The sequence below is a fragment of the Pleurodeles waltl genome, chromosome 3_1 (genome assembly GCF_031143425.1).
Source record: "Pleurodeles waltl isolate 20211129_DDA chromosome 3_1, aPleWal1.hap1.20221129, whole genome shotgun sequence".
Classification (NCBI taxonomy): domain Eukaryota; kingdom Metazoa; phylum Chordata; class Amphibia; order Caudata; family Salamandridae; genus Pleurodeles; species Pleurodeles waltl.
Genome location: NC_090440.1, coordinates 23,597,726 through 23,624,226, shown reverse-complemented (window position 1 = coordinate 23,624,226; position 26,501 = coordinate 23,597,726). Strand labels below are relative to the sequence as shown.

General features: G+C 48.5%; 1 protein-coding gene across 2 annotated transcripts in view; it reads right to left on the bottom strand.

Moving 5' to 3' along the window:
- Positions 1–5,488: 5,488 nt before the first annotated feature.
- The window catches only part of PEX16 (peroxisomal biogenesis factor 16), a 71,657-nt gene continuing 50,644 nt past the window's right edge, over positions 5,489–26,501 (bottom strand). Inside the window, exons 9-11 of one of the 2 annotated variants that reach the window (XM_069221744.1) lie at positions 23,270–23,389; positions 17,420–17,484; positions 5,489–6,717 (exon numbers count right to left, since the gene is read on the bottom strand). In XM_069221744.1, the coding sequence (XP_069077845.1) occupies positions 6,659–6,717; positions 17,420–17,484; positions 23,270–23,389 (244 nt within the window). In that variant the 3' untranslated portion in view covers positions 5,489–6,658. The remainder of the gene's footprint in view (positions 6,718–17,419; positions 17,485–23,269; positions 23,390–26,501) is intronic. The other variant, XM_069221745.1, reaches the window with a different exon arrangement.

The window sequence follows — 26,501 nt, the reverse complement described above, 5'->3', positions numbered from 1 at the left end:
GGTGAACTTTCGGCATTTTGCGTTTTGAGGTGTGGCGAATAGGTCTATTTGATGTGCTCTCAACTTAAGTAAGTACTGGTGAAGGACTTGTGGGTGGAGTTTCCATTCGTGGACTTGTTGCTGCATCCTGCTGAGCAGGTTTGCAAATTGATTGTCTGTCCCTGGAAGGTATTATGTCACTATGTGAATGTGGTGATAAATTGCCCATTTCCATATTGTTTGTGCAAGATGGGATAGTTGATGTGATTGTGCTGCCCCCCTTCCCCACGTTTTTGAAAATACTGCATGGCAGTCATGTTGTCTGTACGTATCAACACCACCTTGTGCTGCAAGTGTGGAAGTAACGCTTTCATTGCTAGGAAGACTGCTTGCAGTTCCAGGTAGCTGATATGCAAGGACTGTTGAGTGGTGTTCCATAACCCCTGGACTGTGAGGTTATTGAGATGAGCTCCCCAACAGTTTACGAGGCGTCTTTAGTGATAGTGACCTATGTCACAGGTTCTAAAAAAGGGCCACCCTTTCATAAGGTTTGTGGTGTTCCATTTATGCAGAGAGCGAGAAGTCTGGTGGTCCAACAACACTTCCAGTTGACCCTGTGCTCGAGACCTTTGACGAGAGAGGCACTGTTGAAGGGGACGCATAAGAAGTCTGACATGAGGTACAATGGCAATGCAGGATGCCATCATCCCTAGTGGGCACACAACAGTCCTTACTCTGTATGAATGGTTCTTTGTTGATAGAGCAATCATTGTTTGAAAGGCTTGAATACAAGCTGAGCTGGGAAACGCTAGTCTTAATTGTGTACTGAGAATCACTCCTAGACAGGGCTGTATCTGGAGAGGGTGAAGATGTGATTTTAGGAAATTGATGGTGAATCCTTGTTTGTGTAGGAGATGAACTGTGAGTTGAGTGTGGTGTTGACATTGTTGGAAGGTATTGGCTTTAATGAGTCAGTAAGTAAGAGAAGACATGAATGTGTTGCCTTCCGAGGTGTGCGGTCATGACCGCAAGACATTTTATTTGGTGAATACTCTGGGAACAGTTGTGACCCCGAACTGTAAGACCTTGAATAAATAATGTTTTCCTGCAACCACGAATCTTCGGTATTTGCAGTGTGCTGGATGAATGAGAATGTGAAAATAAGCGTCTTTTGGGTCTAACACTGTAATGAAATTGCCCTGTTGAAGACAAATGACATCTTGAAGAGTGACCATATGGACGTTTTCGGACAGGATGTAATGATTTAAGCGTCTAGATCTCAGATTGGTCTGAGAGCACTGTCTTTTTGGGTATTAGAAAATATAGGGAGTAAACTCCTGTACCCTAATGTTAAAATGGAACAGGTTCTATGGCCTCTTTGAGAAGACGAGAGTGTACTTCCTCTTTGAAAAGAGTGAGGTGGTCTTGAGAAAGTTTGTGAGTACAAGGGGGAATGTTTAGCGGAATGGATGTGAGTTCCACATAGTTACCATTCTGGATAATTGAAAGTGGCCATTGATCTGTGGTAGTTTGAGACCCTTGTGGGTAAAAGTGTTGTAGTGTGCTGCCTACAGGAGTGATGTGAGGTGATGGCAGGTGGAGGCAGTCATTCCTTGGTGGTGGATGAGCCACCTCTAGATATAGATGGCTTTCCTCGGACTTTGCTATTGTTCACCTGTAGGAACAATTATAATAACCTTTGGAGTAAGACTGAGAGGTGGGCTTTGTGTAGAGGAATGGTCTGCGAAGGATGACCGAAAGCCTCTTCAAAACTCTGGACAGCAAAAATGACCTTTATATGTGCTGGCTTGCAGTGCCCCCATAGCTTTGGTAGTTTGATTGTCTTTGTTAAGCTTCTCAAGTGTGGTATTCACTTGTGGGGCAAATAAGTGCTATTTATCAAAATGTTTAACACTGCCTGCAGTACTTCAGGTTTAAAGCCTGAGCATCTGAGCCAGGCACGTTGTCTTATGATGACGCTGGTATTAATAATGCATGCTGCTGTATCAACAGCATCCAGCACACATCTAATCAAACTATTAGTAATCATTTGCCCTTCAGCTACATTTTCTGTCCCTCTCTTACGACGTTCCTCGGGGAGATATAGTAAGAGCTCTTCCATGGCATCCCAGTGTGCTCTGTCATATCAGGATAATAACGCCAGCACGTTAGCAATACGCCAATGATTGGCAGCTTGAGCTTCACCCTTTTACCTGCCGCATATAGCCTTTTACTTTTTTTCTCTGGGGTGGGTGGGGGGGGGGTCTCCTGTTAATTAGCTGTTGCCCTTTTGCGAGCAGTTGAGGCAGGAATGGAGTCAGGAGGAATCTCAGCCTTGATAAATAAAGGATCAGCGGGTGTGGCTTTATATTTTTTGTCTACTCTGAGTGACAACTCGTGCGCTCACTGTTCTTTAAAGATTTAATTTGCATGTCTGGGAGCATGGGAAGAAACTGACTTTCCTTGTGTGTTGATCCCAGGTTATCAATTGAAAAATCTTCTTCTATGGGATCAGTATACATGTGCACGTTATGAAAAGCAGCTACTCTAGCTGTGACATGCTGATAAGAGGTGGAATCCTCCGGTGGTGAAGGGCTAGCTGGGTAGAGATCCGGATCGTTAGGTGTTATAGGATCTGGATCATATGTATCTCATGGATCTGGATCATCTAATGTGTCTCCTAAATCATGAGCCCCACCTGGGGGTGAATTAGGTGGTGTAAACTCCGAAGGAGGGGGAGATGTTGGCAGAGGAGAGGAATCTGGAGAAGGAGGTGAAGGTGGAGAGGATTGAGGAGAAGACTTAGGTAGAGCTGGAGCCTTGCCCTTGGTAGGCTTTTTTTGGAAATGGAGAGGAGTCACGTGCCTCTTGAAAAGTCAATTTCCTCTTTAACAGAACAGGGGGTGATGTTATAATGCATCCTGTTCCCTCTTGAATCTGAATTCATTGATGTAGAGCATCTATAACTTCCAAAATTGGTTCCACCAGTGAAGGGGTGGTTGAAGACTGTCTGGAATCAACCTTAGTCTTTTTTAAAAAAATTTGATTCCGAAGATTTTTGTTTGTGGATTAATTTCGGCACCGAAACAGCAGATGGCAGGTTTTTCGTTGGTGCCGAAATGGTTGGTACCAAAACACTGTGTGCAATCTGTTGGGTCAGTGCTGAGGTGGAGATACAGGCACCTGAGGTCGATGCCAAAGATTTGTTTGGCTAATTTTGGTGCCGGACCAAAGGGCGGGGCATCTGAATGAGTTTCTTGGCTCAGACCATGGCCAGAAGGCAGGGCCGGACAGGTGACCTCTTTAGATATAGTTTTTACCCGGGTCGAAGGAGTCTTAACTCATGGTCTGTGCAGACTGCAACGGTTGACTTTTGATGTCAGATTGAACATCGAAGTTTGAGTCTTTGACGGAAAAGGCCTGTTATTCTTGCTACTCCTCTCGTGCATGCTTGTCGCTGAAGATGTCTGGTGTGTCGTCTGGAGTCCAAGACGCCATTTCCACCCAACGGGCTCTTCAGTCTCTTAGAGTTTTCTTCGACGGCAAGGATCGACAGTCGTCGCAGGTCTGCTCCTTGTGGTGGGGGAGAGACACAAATTACACATCTGGTGGGGATTGTGTGTGGAAACTGGAGTGGAACCAAGGGCAAACCCGAAATGGAGTCCGTTCCATTAGGTTTGCATAGATGGATGCCACACAAAGGAGATAGGCTCGAAGAAGGCTCGAGAGGTCTGCGTATGACCTGAAGGGCAGCCAGTCGATTATGGCCCTAAGTTGGAACTGAAGGAACAGTGAGGGAAGAAAACACGATCGAACAATACCAACGGTTATAGAAAGATGGAGAGAGAACTGTTTTTGATTGTTTCGAGCCCAGAACTCAGAGCGAGAGGAACACACGTCCGAACCCGACAGCGGAGAGAAAATCTAAGAAATGACTCAATGCCCATGCACAGTATTACTGAGAGGAGTCACTCGATCCCGTGACTTGAAAAGCTTCTTCGAAGAAAAACAAGTTGTACCACTCCGAACCCAACACTAGATGGCGAACTCATGCATAGCATGTGTACCTACAGCCACACATGCCATCGAACACTAATTTATAAGAACTCCTTCGAGATAGCCCCCCTTGAGGTTGAATCCGCTCTAGTAATACTTGCAGTCTTACCGGGGTGGGGACTAGGTGGTCCATTATGAAGCATGTCACATTATGTGAGTAAGCCCACCTCGTCCAAATCTTTGGATTCTTCATAAGTACAAGTAAGATGGTGGCGACTAAAGAGATAGTTTCTCAGTGGGAACACTATAGTAGGAGCTGAAATTTTCACGCATGAGCACCATGTCAGTTGTGATTATATACTTTCATTCATAAGCCAGGCGTATTGACATTACCAAAGCTTGTTTCAAACATCTGATTCACCTGAGGGCTGAAGAGATGGTCTCTATCATGCTCACTCATATATTTAAGAGCCCGCATGCCTACAAAGGAGGGTGTACTATTGATCCCTCCAGCTGCTGCATCTGCTGCAACAAGGGCACAACGTACATTAGCAGTTGTTATTGTTTTCCCCTTTGCGACCAACGCTTGCCCACTTTTGTGGTGAGCCTCAGGAAGGTGCTTTCTGAGAGCATCTATCTCCTCCCAGTTGTATCTGGAGAGGCGGTTCACCAAGTTGGCAATTCGGCAATCTGTGGCTGCCCCCAAATGCCAACCTCTTCCCTGCAGCATTAATCCTTTTCAATTCCTTATCAGAGGGAGGAGTATCCTCCGTGTCCTATGCGAAGGTCTTCTGGCGGGCAGTGTCCACTACCAATGAAACTGGCACAATGTTACACGAATAGAAGTCGTATCTTCTGGAGCGGCTTCTACTTCATTTCGATCTCGAGTGGTCACCAATGTGCCCTTCTCCATGAGAAGACAAGTAAAAGACCACTAGGTTATGGACGTTTCCAGGAGAACGCTGTCTTTGTCCTCCACAGTATGGAGCTGGACCTGGTGCCCAGCAGCCCTCTGCATTACTGCATCATGCACAGTAGTACACCCAGTGGGGATGGTTTAGCAGGATACAGGTCAGGATCTGGGCCATCCTGTGAGTCAACTACATGATCTTTCCAAGGATCATCTCCCTTGTGAGCCCTAAACTGCTGCTTATATGGGTCCTCTCGGTAGTAAGGGCTGCCAGCATCAGATCTCGTATCAGGTGATGGGGAGAGTGGCGGGGGAGGGGGGACAAAAAAAAGATTCCTAGCAGCTAGCAGGAACTCTCTATAAATGCATTACAAAAAATAGGTTTTTGACAACATCATCTACTTCCAAGGCATACACGTTAAACTTTGCTTTCTATTAAATCGCTGCAAGGGAAATGGAAATGGAAACCTCTTGCACTGGACAGCGCCCCAACACCCAGGATTTACATCAAAAGAAGCCAGTGAAGTTGTACGTGTCACCCCAAGCACTGACTGACCAGAACAAAGCATAATGACCTAGAAGATCACCAATATCCTGGTCTGGTTACAATGAATGATGCAGACCCCTTTATTACAAACCATTGTGCACACATTCCCCATGGACTTGGAGCAAATTTAAAAATCATGATCAATGGGGAGGTGAACAATTCCGATTTGTTCCACTTTAGTGCAAATAATGAGACCCATGCTTTCCCCTCTGCCCCCCACAGGCAGTGGGCTTCCTCGAGCCCCCTCAGCTGCTGCATGTTTTGGGTGTTGTTTCCATGATTGGCATTAACGCAGATGTAGACTTGTATATCGAGCGGTCTAGTTCTCGAGATGTTTTTCAAAGTGAGAAGGGAGAGAGGCCAGCAAGACCATTGAGAGCCCTAAACGGTTGCTAATGTTCATCAGGAGGACAAGGCCTGGGTGAAACAGAGACAAGCAGAGAGAGGCCGAGGAAAGGAGAGGTAATAGAGGAAAGGATAGACAGGATTAGGAAAGACATCAGAGGGAATAGCATGATAGAACATAAGGGGTTGGAGGGGATTGAGAGGGAAAGGAGAAGAGTGAAAAGAAGCCAGCTAGATGGGGTGGTGCGAAGAAGAGGAACGGAGTGATGAAGCGAAAGCTTAGGAGGGGAGAAGAGAGAAGAGAGATGGAACAGAGGGAGAGAGAGATGGAACCGAGGGAGCGAGGAGGGAACAGTGAGCTATGGAAGCATGCCCAGGTCTCCATCTTCCTTTAATCAAGAGTGTCTCAGTCTCTCTCAGCTGAAATCCGACTGATGAGGGTCAGTTTGGGGGCGGGAAGAGGGGGTCGTTCTAAAAGGTGGTGTCTTTTCCGGTGTACCACCAGGAGTCCGATAGCTTCTCCCCAGATGTCCCACCAGGCATCTTTCTTTGGGAAACTGGAAACACTTTCTTCTTTGAAAGGACATTTTAAAGCAAATATGCCATTTCCTGCGGTCCTGGAAGTGTGTCCTCTTTCCCCAGGCACTACTGGGTTGTTGGTTCACAAGTAAACACGTTCACTAGTCATCCAGTGCACTTTCATTGAAGAAAAAAAATCCAGGAGGATTATGGGGATCCAGAAGAAATGGTCTTACTGTACAGAACTGGAGTAGCTCAGGGATGCTGAGAGCAGCTCTCTTCATCAGCCTAGCCCAGCGGTCTCTGCACCGGGAATGGAAGGTGATCTTTGTGACAGCTCCTCAGGTCAGCTTCATCTCGGTTCACCCCCAGTTGTGAAAATACACCTTCTGCCAAAAGGGCAAGTAATCCATTAATGGCCCTGTGGTGGTGGAGGGATAAAACACAAATGTCAGAATAACGAGGCCACCATGTAAGGAAACAAAAGAGATTTTTCTATAACAAAACGTCTCCAGCATAGGCATCCTGCCCTGCCCCATCTACAGTGGACATATTGACATCCATTTAAAAAAAAAAAAATAGACCCTTCTTGTGTACTCAAGCCTGACCCTGCCCCTTCAGGTTTTCAGCCCCGGTGAAATGGATCAACTCAGAGCCTTGTCCTACATGGGATCAATTTTATTTTAGATTTTGAAGCAAACATGTAAAGCCTCCACTGATGAGGAGAGAGAGGTTGCAGAAAAAGATAGAGAACACCCATACCTCAAATCTACTGCTACAGGTTAGTAACTTTGGCGCATAGGAATAGGTTGCTCAACCTGATCATAAACTGTGACTAGAAATGGACCATGCTCTGGGATGAGGAACCTGTAACATGCTCTGACAAGGCTATAGTAAGAGCTAAAGCCCAAACTCAACATCATCGCATACGCTGATGACACCCAGCTGATCCTCACCAAGGACACCGCCAAGACCAACCCCCACGAAGGAATGAAAGCCATCGCCAAATGGATGAAGAACAGCCGCCTTAAACTGAATTCCGACAAGACTGAGGTCCTCATCTTCGGCTCTACCCCCTCCGCATGGGAGGACTCCTGGTGGCCTGCCACTCTCTGAGCCGCTCCGACTACCACCGACCATGCAAGCAACCTAGGATTCATCTTGGACTCCTCATTATCCATGACCCGGCAAGTCAACGCCATCTCCTCCTCCTGCTTCAACACCCTCTGCATGCTCCGAAAGATCTACAAATGGATCCCCACTGAAACCAGAAGAACAGTCACCCAAGCCCTCGTAAGAAGCAAACTGGACTACGGCAATGCCCTCTATGTAGGAACCACAGCCAAACTCCAGAAAAGGCTGCAACGCATCCAGAACGCCTCATCATGGACATGCCCCGCCACTGCCACATCACAGACCACCTGAAAAACCTGCACTGGCTCCCAGTCAACAAAAGAATCACCTTCAAACTCCTCACCCTCGCTCACAAAGCACTGCACAACACCGGACCAGAATACCTCAACAGACGGCTCTCCTTCTACACCCCGACCCGACATGTTCGCTCCGCCGACCTTGCCCTCGCCACTGTCCCACGCATCCGCAGAACAACCCCTGGCGGCGGCAGCAGATCGCTCCCGCACCTCGCCCTCAAGACGTGGCGCTCTCTTCCCACCCACCTGCGTCAGACCAAAGACCTCCTTACCTTCAAGAGACTTCTCAAGACCTGGGTGTTCAAGCAGTAGCAGCCTCTCTTCCCCCCCCAGCACCTTGAGACACTCACGGGTGAGTAGTGCGCCCTACAAATTCCCTGACTGAAAGCCGCAAAGCCTGCTAGAGATGGCTTTTCCACGATCATGAATGGTTATGGAGAGTTATTATATGTTAATGAAATCTTTTTGTCCTATCCTCTTTCTGCTTTCTCTTTGATGTTCTTCATCTCTTTCGCAATGGTTGGCGTCAGTAAACGGTGGGGCAGGTGAACGTTGTATTCTATACGCGCTAGTGGAAACGGTGGTTGAGCCCTCCCAGTCCTTTGCAGTTCATTGAATCGGAAGCAATATTTAAAAAGCATCTGTTTTTGGCCCCTGACGCTTTCTGTTATTCTCTCATCTAATCATTTGTTACTGACAAGTCTTCTCCCTTTTACCAAACTTCCAGATTCATTTATAGCGCCAGGAGTGGCAGCGCGCTGCAAAAATTCTGAATTAATCCTCTCATTCATTCATGCTCTGACTGCAGAGACTCAAATGAAAATGTGACGTGCCCATCACAAGAAATAGGACTTCAGACATGATAATATGGGGTGGCCTTAATGTCAATGTCAAAAGTCTTTGTAATCCAACTGAAATCTTTCTCTTGAGGAAGAACGTGCAAGACAGATTCCATTTCTTCGCCCTGCCCAGAACAAGCATTTCACACAGGAGCAAGTTCGCCCTCAGGGAGAGGATACCGGCAGGTACTTCATAAAAAAAAGGGTAGAATTTGAGTTTTGTAGGGCCCAGACTTCCAGGGGAAGAGAAAATGATGGACATTGTCTTTTTAAGAAGAGTCCTTCAAATTGCAGTTACATGCAGGGCCCACTCCACAGAAGAATCAAGTTGAGTTCTGTGGAGTGGGGGGGTAACCTTCCAAGAGGGGGAACCTCTTGGTGGGTAGCGACTTAACCCACACGGACAAATTAGACAAAATGGGGGAGAAATGGCTGAAAACTCAGGGGAAAAAAAGTTTAGCCATCTGTGAACTGACTAAGGGGACAATTAATGGTAAGCAGAAGCAACGTCACCCGGGGTTAAAAACATTATTTTATGTTCACAGGCTCCTGGTACCTATGCTCACCTCACTTAGCTTAGTTCTTCCTCAAAAGAAAATCTTGCACCAGAGATGGCACCTGACATACTTTTGGTGCCATAGTCTGACCACAGCGCAACAATTAATACTTGGCTGTGGGGCACCTGGTGGCAGCCTGGATAGGTAATGACTCCCTCCTCCAAGGTAACAATTGGTGCGGAGAAATTTAAGAAGCCCATTTAATGCTACTGTGCTGAAGATAACAGGCAAGGGTCAAAGATCATTCTTTGGCAAGGGTTTAGTTCAACAACATGGTAAATTCAGAAGGTACAGGCTGTGAGAAAGAGAGAGTCTAGAAGAGACGAGGGACAGTGTCCATGATGATCTTGGAAAGGGAGTCCCGGACAACAGTGATGGAGTGTGGTTACCCCCACCATTATGGTCCACCCCCAAATTTAAAAGCAGATGGACTGTAGTTTGACCTCGGTGGAGAGTACTTTATCTCCGCTGTGGCCCAAGTGTTTCGGTGGTCCAATGGATTAAGGGCAGTCGGAGAACTGGCTATATGATGGGTGGACATACAGCTGTTTTTTACTGCCCATCACTGCCAGGCAATCCCTGACAGTAAAAACAGAAAATCCCCCTCGGGTGGCACTTTATTTTTTATTTAAAAAAAAAAAAAAAAAAAAAAAAAAAAAAACCTGCTTCGGGATTTTCTTTTTGAAAATAAAAAAGAAAACAGTTTGGTGCAAGGCTCAATCATGTTGATCTGCGCTGCAACAAACATTGACAGGAGCCGGGACGGTGGTCCCTGGCGATGCTTTAAGAAATGGCCGCCAGCTTGCCGGTCATTTCATGATTTGGCGGGTGGAGGTACACTCAAGGCGATGGAGTAAATTACTCCGCCTCCGCCCTCCAAAATGTAAATCGTCTCCTTTGCCGTAAGACTGCTGAGATGCGTATAATTCACAGATGAAGCGGAACAGACGTAGAGACTCTTGCAGCAAAAAGAGTGAAGACTGGACTTCATTCATACGACAGAGCTACGAATGCAGCCACGAACACAAACTTAGAGGGGAAGAGAAGGCGAAGGCAAGCTGGAATAGGACAGGAAAACAAATAACACGGATGCCCCATCTCCTAGGAAGAGGTGCTTCAAGCTATTAAAACATGAAGGTGGGTAAGGAACTAGGGAATGTAGGATTATTTGTAATTTATTTATAATATTTCTTTTACACAAACTATTTTGACATGTTCTGGCCCCTCATCGTATATAGCTTTTCTAAAGTGACCAACATTGGTGTAATGCTGCCCAACAACACTGTAGGTCATATTAACCACTGTCCTGAAACAGAGGAAGAATCTAAGTCAGTGTAGTACATATCTACCCATCTAACTTCTCAATGTTGATGCAAAGATGCTGGGGAAGTCGCGCCAAATAGGCTCAACACATTGTCTCTATTTATGTACAGAGACCAGCAACTGTGTCATGTAAAAGGGCGCAGAGTCAAGGTCTTTGCAGAGTGGACCTTCATTAGGTGCATCTAACACAGACTGGGATAGTGTAAGAAATTATAAAAAATACAAAGTCATCAGCAAAGGTGTAAACTTGTGTCAGCACTAGGGACTCAGCACTGAAACAGACAAGAGGTTCTAAAACCCAGGTCCAAGTTTTACTGCTTTGGGCCAGCTTATTTTTACAGAGGGGTACAGTCTGTGACCACACCTGTCTGTGGCAGTACCATCTTTATCCTTGGAACACGAGTACAGCCTGTGCCGGCATCCGTCTGTGGCGGTACCATCTTTATCCTTGGAACGCGAGTACAGTCTGATCACACCCGTCTGTGGCGGTACCAGCTTTATCCTTGGAGCGCGAGTACAGTCTGTGACCACACCCGTCTGTGGCGGTACCATCTTTATCCTTGGAACGCGAGTACAGTCTGTGACCACACCCGTCTGTGGCGGTACCAGCTTTATCCTTGGAACGCGAGTACAGTCTGATCACACCCGTCTGTGGCGGTACCATCTTTAGCCTTGGAACGAGAGTACAGTCTGTGACCACACCCGTCTGTGGCGGTACCATCTTTATCCTTGGAACGAGAGTACAGTCTGTGACCACACCCGTCTGTGGCGGTACTAGGTTTATCCTTGGAGCGCGAGTACAGTCTGATCACACCCGTCTGTGGCGGTACCATCTTTATCCTTGGAACGAGAGTACAGTCTGTGACCACACCCGTCTGTGGCGGTACCAGCTTTATCCTTGGAACGAGAGTACAGTCTGTGACCACACCCGTCTGTGGCGGTACCAGCTTTATCCTTGGAACGAGAGTACAGTCTGTGACCACACCCGTCTGTGGCGGTACTAGGTTTATCCTTGGAGCGCGAGTACAGTCTGTGACCACACCTGTCTGTGGCAGTACCATCTTTATCCTTGGAACGCGAGTACAGCCTGTGCCGGCATCCGTCTGTGGCGGTACCATCTTTATCCTTGGAACGAGAGTACAGTCTGTGACCACACCCGTCTGTGGCGGTACCATCTTTATCCTTGGAACGAGAGTACAGTCTGTGACCACACCCGTCTGTGGCGGTACTAGGTTTATCCTTGGAGCGCGAGTACAGTCTGATCACACCCGTCTGTGGCGGTACCATCTTTATCCTTGGAACGAGAGTACAGTCTGTGACCACACCCGTCTGTGGCGGTACCAGCTTTATCCTTGGAACGAGAGTACAGTCTGTGACCACACCCGTCTGTGGCGGTACCAGCTTTATCCTTGGAACGAGAGTACAGTCTGTGACCACACCCGTCTGTGGCGGTACTAGGTTTATCCTTGGAGCGCGAGTACAGTCTGTGACCACACCTGTCTGTGGCAGTACCATCTTTATCCTTGGAACACGAGTACAGCCTGTGCCGGCATCCGTCTGTGGCGGTACCATCTTTATCCTTGGAACTAGAGTACAGTCTGACCACACCCGTCTGTGGCGGTACTAGGTTTATCCTTGGAGCGCGAGTACAGTCTGATCACACCCGTCTGTGGCGGTACCAGCTTTATCCTTGGAGCGCGAGTACAGTCTGTGACCACACCCGTCTGTGGCGGTACCAGCTTTATCCTTGGAACGCGAGCACAGTCTGTGACCACACCCGTCTGTGGCGGTACTAGGTTTATCCTTGGAACGCGAGCACAGTCTGTGACCACACCCGTCTGTGGCGGTACTAGGTTTATCCTTGGAGCGCGAGCACAGTCTGATCACACCCGTCTGTGGCGGTACCAGCTTTATCCTTGGAACGCGAGTACAGTCTGATCACACCCGTCTGTGGCGGTACCAGCTTTATCCTTGGAACGCGAGTACAGCCTGTGCCGGCATCCGTCTGTGGCGGTACCAGCTTTATCCTTGGAGCGCGAGTACAGTCTGATCACACCCGTCTGTGGCGGTACCAGCTTTATCCTTGGAACGCGAGCACAGTCTGTGACGGCATCCGTCTGTGGCGGTACCAGCTTTATCCTTGGAACCTCAGCCCATGTCGCCATCCTAAAGGACACCTTTGGTGCTACAAACCGTGCACCACTCGGAACAGCGCGAGTCCCACAACAGTCTGTTTGATCAAGTGCCCACATCAGTAATACAGCCTGGTCACAGCAGCTAAGGTGTCCCCTCATTGGCAGCTCAGGGTGGACTGATCCTACTGGAGCAGGGTCGAGACTAATGAGCATATGGATGGGTTCAAACTGAGGTGGCGGAGGACGGAAGATCAATGAGTTGGAATGCTACCCCCAAGTGATTGCGTATGGTTAAACTTACTGCAAGCATTTCTACCATCACCTTCTGTGGTTTGTGGTTTGTGGTTTGATGTAACGCCCTAAGTGGCTAAGGGAATTCCCAGATACGAGGCCCTGGCTCACTGTGCCACTGGAACCAAGGAACACCAACCTGACGGGCCCCAATCAGGGCAAAAGTGGTCTTAGGTTGCTTGTGTTCTGGCCCAGAGAAGACCTGGCCTGGCAGTTTGGACTAGACTGTTTCTACTGGAGCATCACAAAGACCGATCTGCAAATGGCCGGGTCCAAACTGAGCTAGTATGAAGGACAGAAGAATGGGTTGGAATCCTACCCCAAGCGATTGACAGTGGCTAGACGTACTGCAACCATTCCTCCCAGAACCTTTTGTGTTCCCTCATTTACATCAAGCAGCACCCCAAAACCATTCATTCACATTCTTGGGATTGTGTCAGAGTAAAATGTGGACCTGTGCGACTGATAACACAGAAGGGTCCCCATTTGTGATACAAAACACGAGTACAAACGCTGCTGCGTTCTGGGGCACTTATGCAGAACAGCCCCACGCAGATGTGGAGATATCTGGAACACATCTGTAAAGCTGTGAGTTTCATATACTTTGCACAAAAAAGAACTGATTTGGGGACCCATGATTGTTACGCTCCATCTGGACACAATACAACTCCCGGACGGTGAGGACTCGTTGAAATCAAAATTGATTACAAAGGTTTACCCTAAGTAGGAATGCAACTTGGGGGCGGCGTACCCCCGTTTGTTTTGCATTAGTCGTGGGACCCTCAGCATGAGCAATCAGAATAATATAATTTACACCGATATTCTTCGCTCAATAATGAATCTGACCTGCCCTGTTCCAATGCTCTTTGGAATACGTTGACGGATGGGAGAGTGTCCAGGAGGAAAGATGGTGAGAAATAAAAGAAGCCTTTGACGGCATTCGAAGATGTCCTGCATCCATAAACTGCAAAAGGCTGACTTTTAAATTAAACTGTTAGGGGCATCTCAGCAGCACCCCGTACGCTTCAAGACTGGGAGACAGGGATGAGACCATCCATCTCAGATGACTTATGGACCAAGATATTTGAAAGGACATTTTGTGGTGGAGAACCAAGACAGACTATTAAAATTCCACACACATGGCATCATCATCCACGCCGTACCAGGACCATGTTCAGCGATCCTTGGGAACTTGTGCTTCCACGGAGCTGTGGTGAGAAAGGGACAAACTATGAAAGGTGGTGGCTGTAAAGTAGTGCAGACGTACTCCTTTACAAACGATAGTCAGTGCAGACATGTCACAGGTGTGAAGCTGCCCCCTGATAGGCTTAAAATGCTTTTGGAATACCAGCAGAGAAGCTGGTGATTATGAAACTTCCTGAAAGGATGGATTTTAAGCTTTTTGTAGATAAGACACTATTAGCTTACTTGTGGAAAACCCTAGTCCTTGGCAGAAAATCCAAAAATACCGCTTAAGGTTTGGAAAGTCTAAGCTATAGAGATGCTGATGTACCAAGAAGGAGGAAAACTCGTGGAGTTTCTGAAGGTCTGGACAAAGTTCTTGGGTGAGTACTCTGGTGCACCACATCTTCTAGGGACCAGATATCCTGAAGTCATTCTGTGCATGTGAGCTCTGGTGAGGCGGGGATTAATTTTAGATGAACACTATTGGGATGCAAAGAGGGGAGACACGTCTCAAAGGATACGTGCAGAGAAGGGAAGACTTTGGCTAGCTTTTCTCTGCTGCTTGCATGGGCAGGTCAGGGCTCCATGAAGGTTTCTTGGATGTGGGGGGCTTGGTCCGCCAGTTTCAGCTGGACCAAACCCTCTACATTCACTCTGTACCCAACTCCTACTTTACAGTCAGACATCAAAATGTGCTGAAGTGGTGGTGATAATCCCGGTCTTCCTTTGTAGACCTGCACAGGTGGTCTACGGCTGAAACTGAGAAAGCTGCTTAGCTTCAGGGCTGCTGGATTGCACAACAATTAAAATCTATCCATTCAAAGGAAATATTTGAGACATTTTCTTTCTGAAACTCTCCAAAAGTGAAGACATTAATTGCCCAAAGACTGCTTCATCCCTATCCAATCTTAGATGTTGTGTGCCACCTCTTGCATCGGGATAGGGGCAACACTCCCTTTGCTGGTCAGACTCATCTGGTCTCATCTAGTCTCTCTGAAGATCTCCCTGCACACCACAGCTCAACTCAAAGCACACAAAAAATGTAGATCCACATCAGGCCCACTCTGGCTGCTCTAGATGGGCTGCCTCTGTCGACACACCCCGCTTACATCCTGTATCATTTACAAGATGTTTTGCACCACTGTGCTGAAATTACCTAACATGTCAACCTTGCAGGATAAAACTAACTTTCTATGGAAAGAAACTAAACACAAGAACCCACAATATCAATCCAGCAGTACAAATGTAAACACAGATCTGCAATAACATTCCTCCAAATACCAGGCTTCATCATCACTCGTGTGACTCAGAAAAAGATTAAAACTGAGCTCCTTCAAGTACCTCATCAACCACCAGACAGACAGCCTCTGAGCACCTGTAGCACCCTGGGCCGCATGAGGGGGTCCTCCTTTTCACCCCCACTGTGTCCACAATCTCCTCGCCAGATTCATGCTTAACCCTCCATCCTGATGCATGCACTTGAGAACTTCCACTGAATCTTTAGTTTGAAACTGAATCCGATTAAATAAAAACATTCGAACCTCAATGAGCGTGAAGAATCGTTGAAATGTATGTGAGTGTGAGAAGATCTAGTTGTGTATCTAGACTTGCATTATATACAAAAATTAATAGGTTATTCCGGCAATAGAACCCTCACTTCAAACTCTTACCTTGACCAGGACACGGGCGTCTCATGAGCTTCTGATGCAAATGCCCAGAGATTAAACAAATCGATTATAAACGGATGTTTTTTTAATTTCATAAAGGGAAACAGAGATCATGCATTTGTCAGACATCCTGGGCCCCATGAGCTGCTGGATCACCAGACACATTCTGGGGGGACTTCAGGACTATCTGCCATCTGCCAAGCACGCGTGCACCCCTCTTCAGTGCCATGCCTCGGGCAGGGGCCCCTGAAACAGTGGGAAAGCTTTAGAAATGCAAAGGCTAATGCAATCCTCAAGAAGGTTAGCTCTCAGACTTCACAAGCCACAACTGAACAATGCTAATCTTTGTGTCGTGATCAGGTGGCTGGCAACCTGGGGAGCACACGTTGCCGCCTGCATTTGTCATTTTACCCACCAAAGCGGGTAAATCTTTTTCAGAATGAGTACATAACCCATCTAATTCACCGACACATGAAAACAAGCTGAAGAAAAGGGAAGAATGTTTAAAAATACACTGTAGCATTCACCAGACAAAATAAAAAACATAAGAATTGAAATGGGTTCCTTGGAGCAGACCCCCAATCTCAGTGGGTCACCTTTCCAGTGCTCAGACTCTAAAAGGGCAGAGCCAGGCTGAGGACAACCTGACGATCAGCCCTTTCACAAAGCTATCTTTAAAAAAAAAAGTGCTCTAGGTTCCCCTGTGAGTGCAAGGACACCCTGAAGCAAATGTATCTTCAGAGGTGACCCTGTTGAAGCAACTGTCCTATCCCCCTATGTGATCAGTGTTTCCTTTCTACACTGAGGTCCCTGGGAAGGAGGGCATCCTGGCTCACACACATGTAGACTCATTCCTACCTACTGGCAGCTCTAAGATCCCTTCACACCATGGCCTGTGCTGTTCTTAGCCGCCTGAACCCTCTGCCCCCTTGCGACTGTGCTTCGTGGTCCAGACGGGTCCTCTGCCCTCGGACCACCCCGCAGCCTGTGCCTGAAAACCACGCCCCGCACAGGACATCTCTGACTCCAAAGGTGTATGGACTCCAGAGCAGAAGGGCCGCGCCTACATCCGGTGGCCTTCCCTTACCCTCGCCACCTCAAGCTTTCCTACATCCGGTGGCCTTCCCTTACCCTCGCCACCTCAAGCTTTCCTACATCCGGTGGCCTTCCCTTACCCTTGCCACCTCAAGCTTTCCTACATCCGGTGGCCTTCCCTTACCCTCGCCACCTCAACCTTTCTTATCCTTTCCACACACAAGGACATCCTCTGCCAAATCCATCAAGAGAATGAGCCTCGCCTGCCTCTGTGCTGCCTTGGCACCCTCAAATCTGAGCTACTCCGAGCCCCTCTGTTGTCAATGGGCAAGCTATGCTCCCTTGTCCCCCTGTAGCCCGGGCTTCCCACCCCAGGCTCTCTGCTCTGTGCCACCCAGAGCATCTGTCCCCCCCCCTGCACCTCACAATAGCCTGTCCGACTCGTAGTCTGCCCAATCGTGTGCCCATCGTCACCCTGCACCAATCAGTATCCCTCTGCAGTACGTACCACCGGGTGCCCGAGCCACAGGGACACTCGTGGCCTCCCTGTGGACTGCACGCTCCCCCAAGCCCCGAGCAGCACAAGTCCCCTCTTCCCAAATGCCCCTTCACAACCATTTAGCCCTTTTCCGTTTCCTCCTTGTGAATGATGTTGACTCACGTGCTACGAAGCCGATTCCAGGCACATAGTCTGCCAGCAGGCGCAGGAGGAACTGGATTCTGGCCCTGAGAGAAGAGAAAGGAGATTAGTACCGGTCACCTCCACCTGCACACGTCATCTATGGACACATGACATGCGCACAGACGTGTAGGTGTCCACTGAAAACCACTGACATGTCAACAACATGATCGTGGTCTGGTCTCAACAAAGAGCTTCCATCACCCACAACAGCCCCATCCCTATATCATCAAGGAACCCATCGGTGCACTGCGCTGAGCTGCACACTCACCAAACTAATGCAACAAACTCACATCTCTGAAAGGGACACCAGCAACCAGCAGGGTTTATACTTTGCATCCATGATGTAAGACACCACAGATACCCAAAGCCCAGGAGCCACCTCCTTCGATCGCAACTGTAGAACCTCTGTCAACTTCCATCTCAAAGGGACATCTTTTCACTCTGAACAAGATGACATCTGAGGCAACATCCCGGAAAAAACCCTTTACCCTCCTCACTTACAACAGCCCACGTCACACGGCTGATACAGCAAAGAATGCCACAAACCCCAATCTAGAAACCCACATCCATGTCTAAGAGCGAGGGGTGGGCACTGACTCACTGAAGACTGATGACTTTCAACCAGGTGAGTCAACCACCATCAGACTCCAGGTGAGAGACGGGGGGTGAGTGATGGGGTGAAAGAGAGGGTGAAGGGAAGATTATGGTAAAACAGAACAGGGCACATTAGGAATACCCTGGCATACCAGGCACTGCCTGGCATATACCAGTGGCAATATCAATTGAATTGGATTATCTGGAACATTGAATTTACATGGGCCATTAAATCGACACTGTATTTATAACTGGATTCACCTGGCATACGAGCAACAATGGCCTTTTCCAGAGGAGTGCGGAGTCGCACACTGCGGCTGGTACAGACGTTGCGCTCACAGCAAGCTGTGCACAAGGCATGTATTTCTAACGGGCACATAAAAGATTTGCTGCTGTCTCAGAGAAATAAGTGTCTTAATGTCTGTGGCAGAACCTGTAGCGTTTGAATATTTCAAGGGTTCCAACTCTGCAGTGACAAAACTATAAATAGTAAATTGTAAAATGTGGCCAAATGTATTTTTAGTCATAGAACCAAAAGTACTTTGTGGAAGGTGGAACTGTGACTTGATGTAGACAAGCATGCCACCAGATCCTAAAGGATTTCCTATTTTAAGGACGAAGGCCCTCACCCACCGACATGGCGCTTGGCTCATCATTGGGCTCTTCCTCACGAGTGATGGCGTGGGCTACAACCGTGCTTAGCCGGGGAGCTCTCTGGATGTCCTCTGAGGAAGCACTGTGAGGGAAAGTGGTGGGGGTGTCATCTGCACAGGTAGTAAGAGGTGAGCCTGTCCCGCTTTCAAGTGAGTACAGAGGCAACAAATACTTGTTAAAAATACCTCTTTAGTGGAATAAGCATCCTTTTTTACTGAACTCTAGTTCCCTCTGAAATTAGGTTGACATGTTTCAGCCCTAAAACGTGCCCCACTAGTGGATGTGAAATAAGCTTTCTTCAGGACCAATGAAAAAACTACTAAACTAACAGTGGAGAAGTGTGGCACAATGGTTAGAGCGGCAGACCCTGATGCAGATATCTGGCCTGGGACCACCATTCAATTCCCGCCTCAGCAGGTCTTGGGCTCAATTCCCTTGGACCAGATAATTCTCGCCTTGGTGCCTAATCTAATTAATAGGTCCCACTCTGTAGGTGCCTAATCTAATTAATAGGTCCCACTCTGTAACTCTGGGCAATAGCTTGCTTAATCTCCACAAGGCGCTGGGATGCCTGGCTTCACCCTGGGGGTTGCCCAGGAGTGGGTGCCTCACAGGGAAAAGCCAGAAGGGGTTCCACAGCGGTATGGTACAGCGCCTTGAGACCCTAACAGGTGAGTAGTGCGCTATACAAGTAAGAAGTTTACGTTTAACAGTGGACAATGGGCTGAAATAAAATAATTGTGTAACAGAGAGGACCTACTACGGCTCCTCCACATAATGCGAACAAAGTAACTGGATGACACTGGTATCTGAAGAAGATTTAAGGGTCAAGTACCTTCAGACTTTATTGCTATAGGTGATATCATTCAACCCTGTTTTTAAGAAACAAATATTTCTGGCCACTCGAGGGGTGCGCAGAGGCTTGGAAGTAACGCATTGCCGTACTGGCAGCAAGTGAAGTGACTGCAATGCTGGCGAGAGGTCATGATATTCAACTTCAGATGTGACAAAACTTTGGAGATAGACAACAGCAGAAAATGATCCTAATTAAATCCCAATAGCATCTTGAATGACGTGAATATAGCGGCCATGATCCGATATTTCAGTGTAAGGAACGATAACATTTCTTCGTTCTTGGCTGTAGCTAGATAGGTTTGAACATCTGCCACAGCTAGATCCTATAGCTTGGGAGATCACAGGTACCTTCATCCACCAGGAAATCTATCGCCGTACACCTCGCTATTAAGAGAAAATGTCTTAATTGTGCACATCTACAACAAGGAAGAACACTTCATGGTCGTGAGATCATCACACAAGCTACTTCCATGTGCCTCAGAAATGCCCGCAAGAGAATACTGAAAAGAAGCCTGCTTTATTCTCCTAAAAGAGACCAGCAGTATCCATATCAAAGAGAAACCACCTCTATCTCAGGAATACCACAGAGATGCCCCCTCTATGCTGAAGCCGCAGAAAACATCATAAGTGAAACAGCTTCATGCAATCCTATAACAGAAAATCCACCCTGTTAACCCCCAAAACATCAGGTTGAATCAGAGAGGCACGCTGCTCACCACTCCAAGAAAAGTGAATAGTAGATAAGAGACAGGAAGCCACCTTCCAGCTCTCAGAACATCAACCTTCCCAAAAACAGCAAATGTACCATGAAGACAGAACTAGAGACATCAGGATAGCATATCAGGAATTCCACCAACCAGCTCAATTCTATCAAAGTTTTGAGATTCTATCATGCATTTTCAGATTCGCACCGACCCAAGGACCACCCTCAGAGGATCCCTCGTCTACCGTCCTCCCGGACCTCGCGCCTCTTTCAGCGACGCCATCGCCGACTTCATCTCCCCGCACGCCCTCGCCTCACCGGACTACATCCTCCTAGGCGACCTCAACTTCCATCTGGAACAAAACAACGACCCCAACACCACCACCCTGCTCGACAACCTCGCCAACCTCGGCCTCAAACAACTGGTGAACACCGCCACCCACATCGCCGGACACACGCTCGACCCTATCTTCTCCGCCAGCAAACACGTCTTCTTCAGCCACACCTCTGCCCTACACTGGACCGACCACAGCTGCGTCCACTTCACATTCCGACGCGAGACCTCCCACCTCCGCACTCAACCCATCCCTCGTCGACAGTGGAACAAGATCCCTGAAGAGCAACTCTTCTCCGCTCTCGCCGCCAACCAACCCACCCTCACCACCGACCCCAACGACGCAGCTCTCAACCTCACAAACTGGATCTCCAACTGCGCTGACAACCTTGCTCCCCTCAAACGCACGCATCGACAGACCAACACCAAAAAACCTCTCTGGTTCTCTGACACCCTCAAAGAATCAAAGAAAACTTGTCGTGCCCTTGAGAAGGCCTGGCGCAAGGACCACACCGCTGACAACATGACCGCCCTCAAGAACGCTACACGCGAACACCACCACCTGATCCGCACTGCCAAAAGGAACTTTTTCACCGACAGACTAGACAAAAACAGCCACAACAGCAGAGAACTCTTCAGCATCGTCAAAGAGTTCTCCAACCCCAGCGCCAGCGCCAACGCCGTCACGCCCTCACAGGATTTGTGCGAATCCCTCGCCACTTTCTTCCATCGCAAGATCAGCGACCTCCACGACAGCTTCGGACACCAGACCCAACCATACACCACTGAACCCGCTTCCCCGGACATCACCCTCAACAACTGGACCCACATCAACACGGAAGAAACCAAATCCATCATGAACTCTATCCACTCCGGCGCCCCTTCGGACCCCTGCCCGCACTTCATCTTTAACAAAGCCGACGACATCATCGCCCCGCACCTCCAGACTGTCATCAACTCTTCTTTTTCTTCTGCTACCTTCCCCGAATGCTGGAAGCACGCTGAAGTCAACGCCCTACTAAAGAAACCTACGGCTGACCCAAGCGACCTGAAAAACTTCCGCCCCATCTCTCTTCTACCTTTCCCAGCCAAGGTAATAGAAAAGACCGTCAACAAACAGCTGACCACCTTCCTGGAAGACAACAACCTGCTCGACCCTTCACAAACCGGATTCCGAACCAACCACAGCACGGAAACCGCCCTCATCTCAGTCACAGACGACATCAGAACCCTGATGGACAACGGTGAAACAGTCGCCCTCATTCTCCTCGACCTCTCGGCTGCCTTTGACACCGTCTGTCACCGCACCCTAATCACCCGCCTACGCTCCACCGGGATCCAAGGCCAGGCCCTGGACTGGATCGCCTCCTTCCTCGCTAACCGCTCCCAAAGAGTTTACCTCCCTCCGTTTCGCTCAGAACCCACCAAGATCATCTGCGGCGTACCTCAAGGCTCATCGCTCAGCCCGACACTCTTCAATGTCTACATGAGCCCCCTCGCCGACATCGTACGCAAGCACAACATCATCATCACCTCCTACGCCGACGACACCCAACTTGTACTCTCCCTCACCAAGGACCCCGCCAGCGCCAAGACCAACCTACAAGAGGGTATGAAGGACGTCGCATATTGGATGAGGCTCAGCCGCCTAAAGCTGAACTCTGAAAAAACGGAAGTCCTCATCCTCGGCAACACCCCGTCCGCCTGGGACGACTCCTGGTGGCCCACGGCCCTCGGCACCGCACCGACCCCCGCAGACCACGCCCGCAACCTCGGCTTCATCTTGGACCCTCTTCTCACCATGACCAAGCAAGTCAACGCCGTGTCCTCCGCCTGCTTCCTCACTCTCCGCATGCTCCGCAAGATCTTCCGCTGGATCCCCGCCGACACCAGAAAAACCGTGACCCACGCCCTTGTCACGAGTCGCCTGGACTACGGCAATACCCTCTACGCCGGGACCACCGCCAAACTCCAAAACCGCCTGCAACGCATCCAAAACGCCTCGGCCCGCCTCATCCTCGACGTACCCCGCAACAGCCACATCTCCGCACACCTGAGACACCTGCATTGGCTCCCAGTCAGCAAAAGGATCACCTTCCGTCTTCTCACCCACGCACACAAAGCCCTCCACAACAAGGGACCGGAATACCTCAACAGACGCCTCAGCTTCTACGTCCCCACCCGCCCCCTCCGCTCCGCTGGCCTCGCACTTGCTGCCGTCCCTCGCACCCGCCGCTCCACGGCGGGTGGGAGATCTTTCTCCTTCCTGGCGGCCAAGACCTGGAACTCCCTCCCCACCAGCCTCAGGACCACCCAGGACCACTCCGCTTTCCGGAGACTCCTAAAGACTTGGCTGTTCGAGCAGCGATAACCCCCCCTTTTCCCCCCTAGCGCCTTGAGACCCGCACGGGTGAGTAGCGCGCTTTATAAATGTTAATGATTTGATGATTTGATTTGAAAGTTGGTTCCACAGAGGGAACTACCAAACTATCCCTCCCTCTTGATCCTCATCCAATCACAGAGAAGGGGAAGGTCTCCTCATCCTTCTCGCTCTTAAGAATCAGGGCATGACCCAAACAGATCTGTCTCCTCCCACTTTAAAAACAAAAAGCCACAGTTTCACAGACTCTTTTCCCCACCCTCAGCGGACCCTCCGGCGAGGACACCGCGGAGGGCAGCGGGCTCTTACTCAGCGTATCGGTCATAGAAGGGGGACCGGAGCATGTAGTACAGGAGGAGGATGCTTCGCCGCCTCAGCTCCGAGCGCTCTCTCCTGTTCAAGGCCTTCATGTCGCCGACTAAGGTAAGGCTGCAGAAACAAAAGAGGAACAGGGAGGGGGGGGTAGCAAGAAAGGGAATTAAGTGACAGAGGGGAAGGAACAGAGCAGGATCAAGAACACGATGTTCACAGTGGAAAAAGGGAAAAATTGAGCAAAGGACAAGTGAGGGAGGAGGAAAGGAAACAAGGGCATGGGGGAGAGAATTGGTGAGTAGGCGAGGAAACAGTGGTGGAAAGGGAAGGAAGAAATTATCAGTGAGTAGGCAGTACAAACAAGGAGAGAGGGGGCAGAGAAGGACAAAATAAGAGGAAAAGAAGGACAAAACCATGAATTATGGAATGAGACAAAAAAATCAATTGTGTAATGCGTAGGGACAATAAACAATAAAGGAGTATGCACAAACAAAAGTGAAGAAGCAGACAAGAGTAGTGGACAAGTGCGAGAAAGTGAAGAAAATCAAGCAGTCAAAGAGGAAAAACAGTGAAAGATGGGAAAAAGAAAAGAAAGAAAGATGGGTAAATGGGACGGGTACGAGAAATGGGAAAACGGGGGCCGGTTGAAGGATGAGAAGGAAATGGGAAAGAGGCAGAGAGGGAAATGTTAGTAAAAAGACAAAAAATGTGAAGTGGAGATGAACATAACAGAAAGTGAACCATCCTGAGTCTGAGATTTGAGCCCTTGCCCTGCGGTCACCCTGCAGAGACGTATGGGTCTGAGGAGCTCCTCACCGCTCTCGCTCTATGGACCTGTGTGCACAAAGTGATGGATCCCACCAGCTGCGATGAGGTCTAAAGAAGCTGCCTCTATGGTTCCCCAGTCAGTCTACAAAGACGGATGGATTCGTTATTAGTCTAACCATCACTGCTGAGACCGAAGCATAGGTATTAAACGCCCCGATGATGCACGCCCATAGAAGGTATCACTTCTTCAGAAGCATCCGGCACGGACTGGTCCTTACCCACCATTTTCAGAATAAGCTATAGGAAGGGAAGTGTTCTAGGGGTGTCCACAGTATCTCTCTCCTGGGGGTGGGAGGGGGTCACTCTCACCAGATGCAGGTAAACTGATGTCCAGCAACTGCACATGACTTGCATCGAGGCGCTTTGTACAGCTAGTATTCACTCCTTCATTGGCCAATGGTGCTTTGGGGGTTGTTCGAATATAAAAGGCTTCAGCATGGTACAGTGGAGCTGAGTAGTGTGTATAGCGCCTCATCCTCGCTATAAAACCAAATGTCCTTCTTCTTGGTTTCCTGAAAAGCCAATTCAATATTCCACGTTCCTACCACTCACTGTCATATAACCGGTTGGGGCGGGGGGGGATGGATGGTGGAGGGTTAGTCAATATTATTTACCTTGATTTTTTGACACACTAGCTGAAGGTGCCCCTTTGATAGCTGTATGGCCAAGGAACTGCTCATTCTGCAAATAAGCTCCTTATTTTCACTCAAATTCAGGTCTCTGTTTACCTAACAATTGCAGCCACTAAACCCGCAGAAAAGATGCTGTTTTAGGCGATCTTTGGGCTCTCTTCCTCTCTGTGGCAAGAATACAATGAGGACAATGATATTTTTAGGGATTTAGGAAAGAATGATCAAGACGGCACCAAGAAACTATAGCACAGTATGAGCAGGGAGCCCCAGAATGTAAATATACTTTGACCCTGTAAGAGACCAGGAAAAGATGTTTTTTATAGAAAGATAGTGTAGATAAGAGCCAGGCTAAGTTGAACCTAAAGAAATGAGAAGCCACCTTTAGATTAAGAGAATATATAAACCTGGATAAAGGGAGGGGAAGTGATACAGAAATGAAAATAACTCAGCGACTGGGCAAGAGATCAAGGACACGCGACAGGCAGAGAGGAGACTGTGTCATAAAAAGAACAAGACATGGCTGCTAAGAGCACCTTCTCTTCAGGATTATGTGCCCAAGACACCCCCAAGCAAGAACTGAAACCCCAACAGGGCTGCTGAGCAGCAAGATTAATCCCTTTTTAATTCAAGAACTAAGAATTATGTTTTTATTGTCAGTATTTTCATTTTCTCATTTATAATCCTTCTATCAAAAGTTATAAAGTGCTCTGCTACACTTCAGGTACACAGAGAACTAGACACTTCCGTCTTTTCTGCTCATCCCTTCGCGCTCTGCATGGTCTGGGGTTCCCTTCGCAGGCAGAGCTGGAGTCTGTGCCCACTGTGGGTAAGAGGCGTTGTTGGCAGTTGTAGTAACACATACTTCCACAAACAGCCAATGAAAGACCCGCCTTAACCTACACTCTCTGTCACTCTGCACTATAGGAGTAGAAGAAGCTAAACATATCTGTTTTACCTGCAAGAGGGAGGACTTGGGAGCAGGAGTTTGTGACCAGAAAACCCTCCTTCAAGAAGCTTGTGAACGCCTGTGTGATGTAGCGAGCCAGCCATGGCTACGTCTCAGATATCCAGACACGCGTCGAGCAGCGTTATAGCGGAGGACAGGGGCTCTCAGTAACACATCCTCTGCAGGGAGACATTAAAGGTCTGGCACAACAGCTGGAAGTCTAACTCAGAAGGTCTGACACAGGTCAGCATTTGTGCAACTTAGGATATGCGCCCAAGCAGGTAAGTCTACACCGTTGTGTTGTAGGAGATATCTCCTAGAAGCCAGGTCAATGCACTGGTTCTACGGAGAGACAAGGGACCTTTAGGTCCAGATGCTACTGCAATGATGCCCACAGGGCACCATAACCCAGAGGTCCCTCCCAACCCACCACAGTTAGATCACACCGACCCACATCACTAAACCAGACGTTCGTTGATTTACGTTGGTTGTTGTGCACAACATCGCTAAGCCCAAGGAACAAGACGCCTACTCCCCTGTGCAGAGAATACTCCATCTTGAACTGCAAGATGCCACGGCCTTATGCTATACAACACATTCGCTAAAAACATCCGTGGCATCGACTATCTGGGCAACCAGGAAGGACTACAAGGGATCTACAGAAGCAAAGCATGTTTGAGCATTTTTACTATTAATTGCATTCTTACACTTGGCATATTTATATAACATATTACATGGCCACTGATGAAATGTTATATACTTACTTCTTTTGTTTTTTTTATATTGCATGACCTGTATTGAACATATAAAGATATTTACTTGG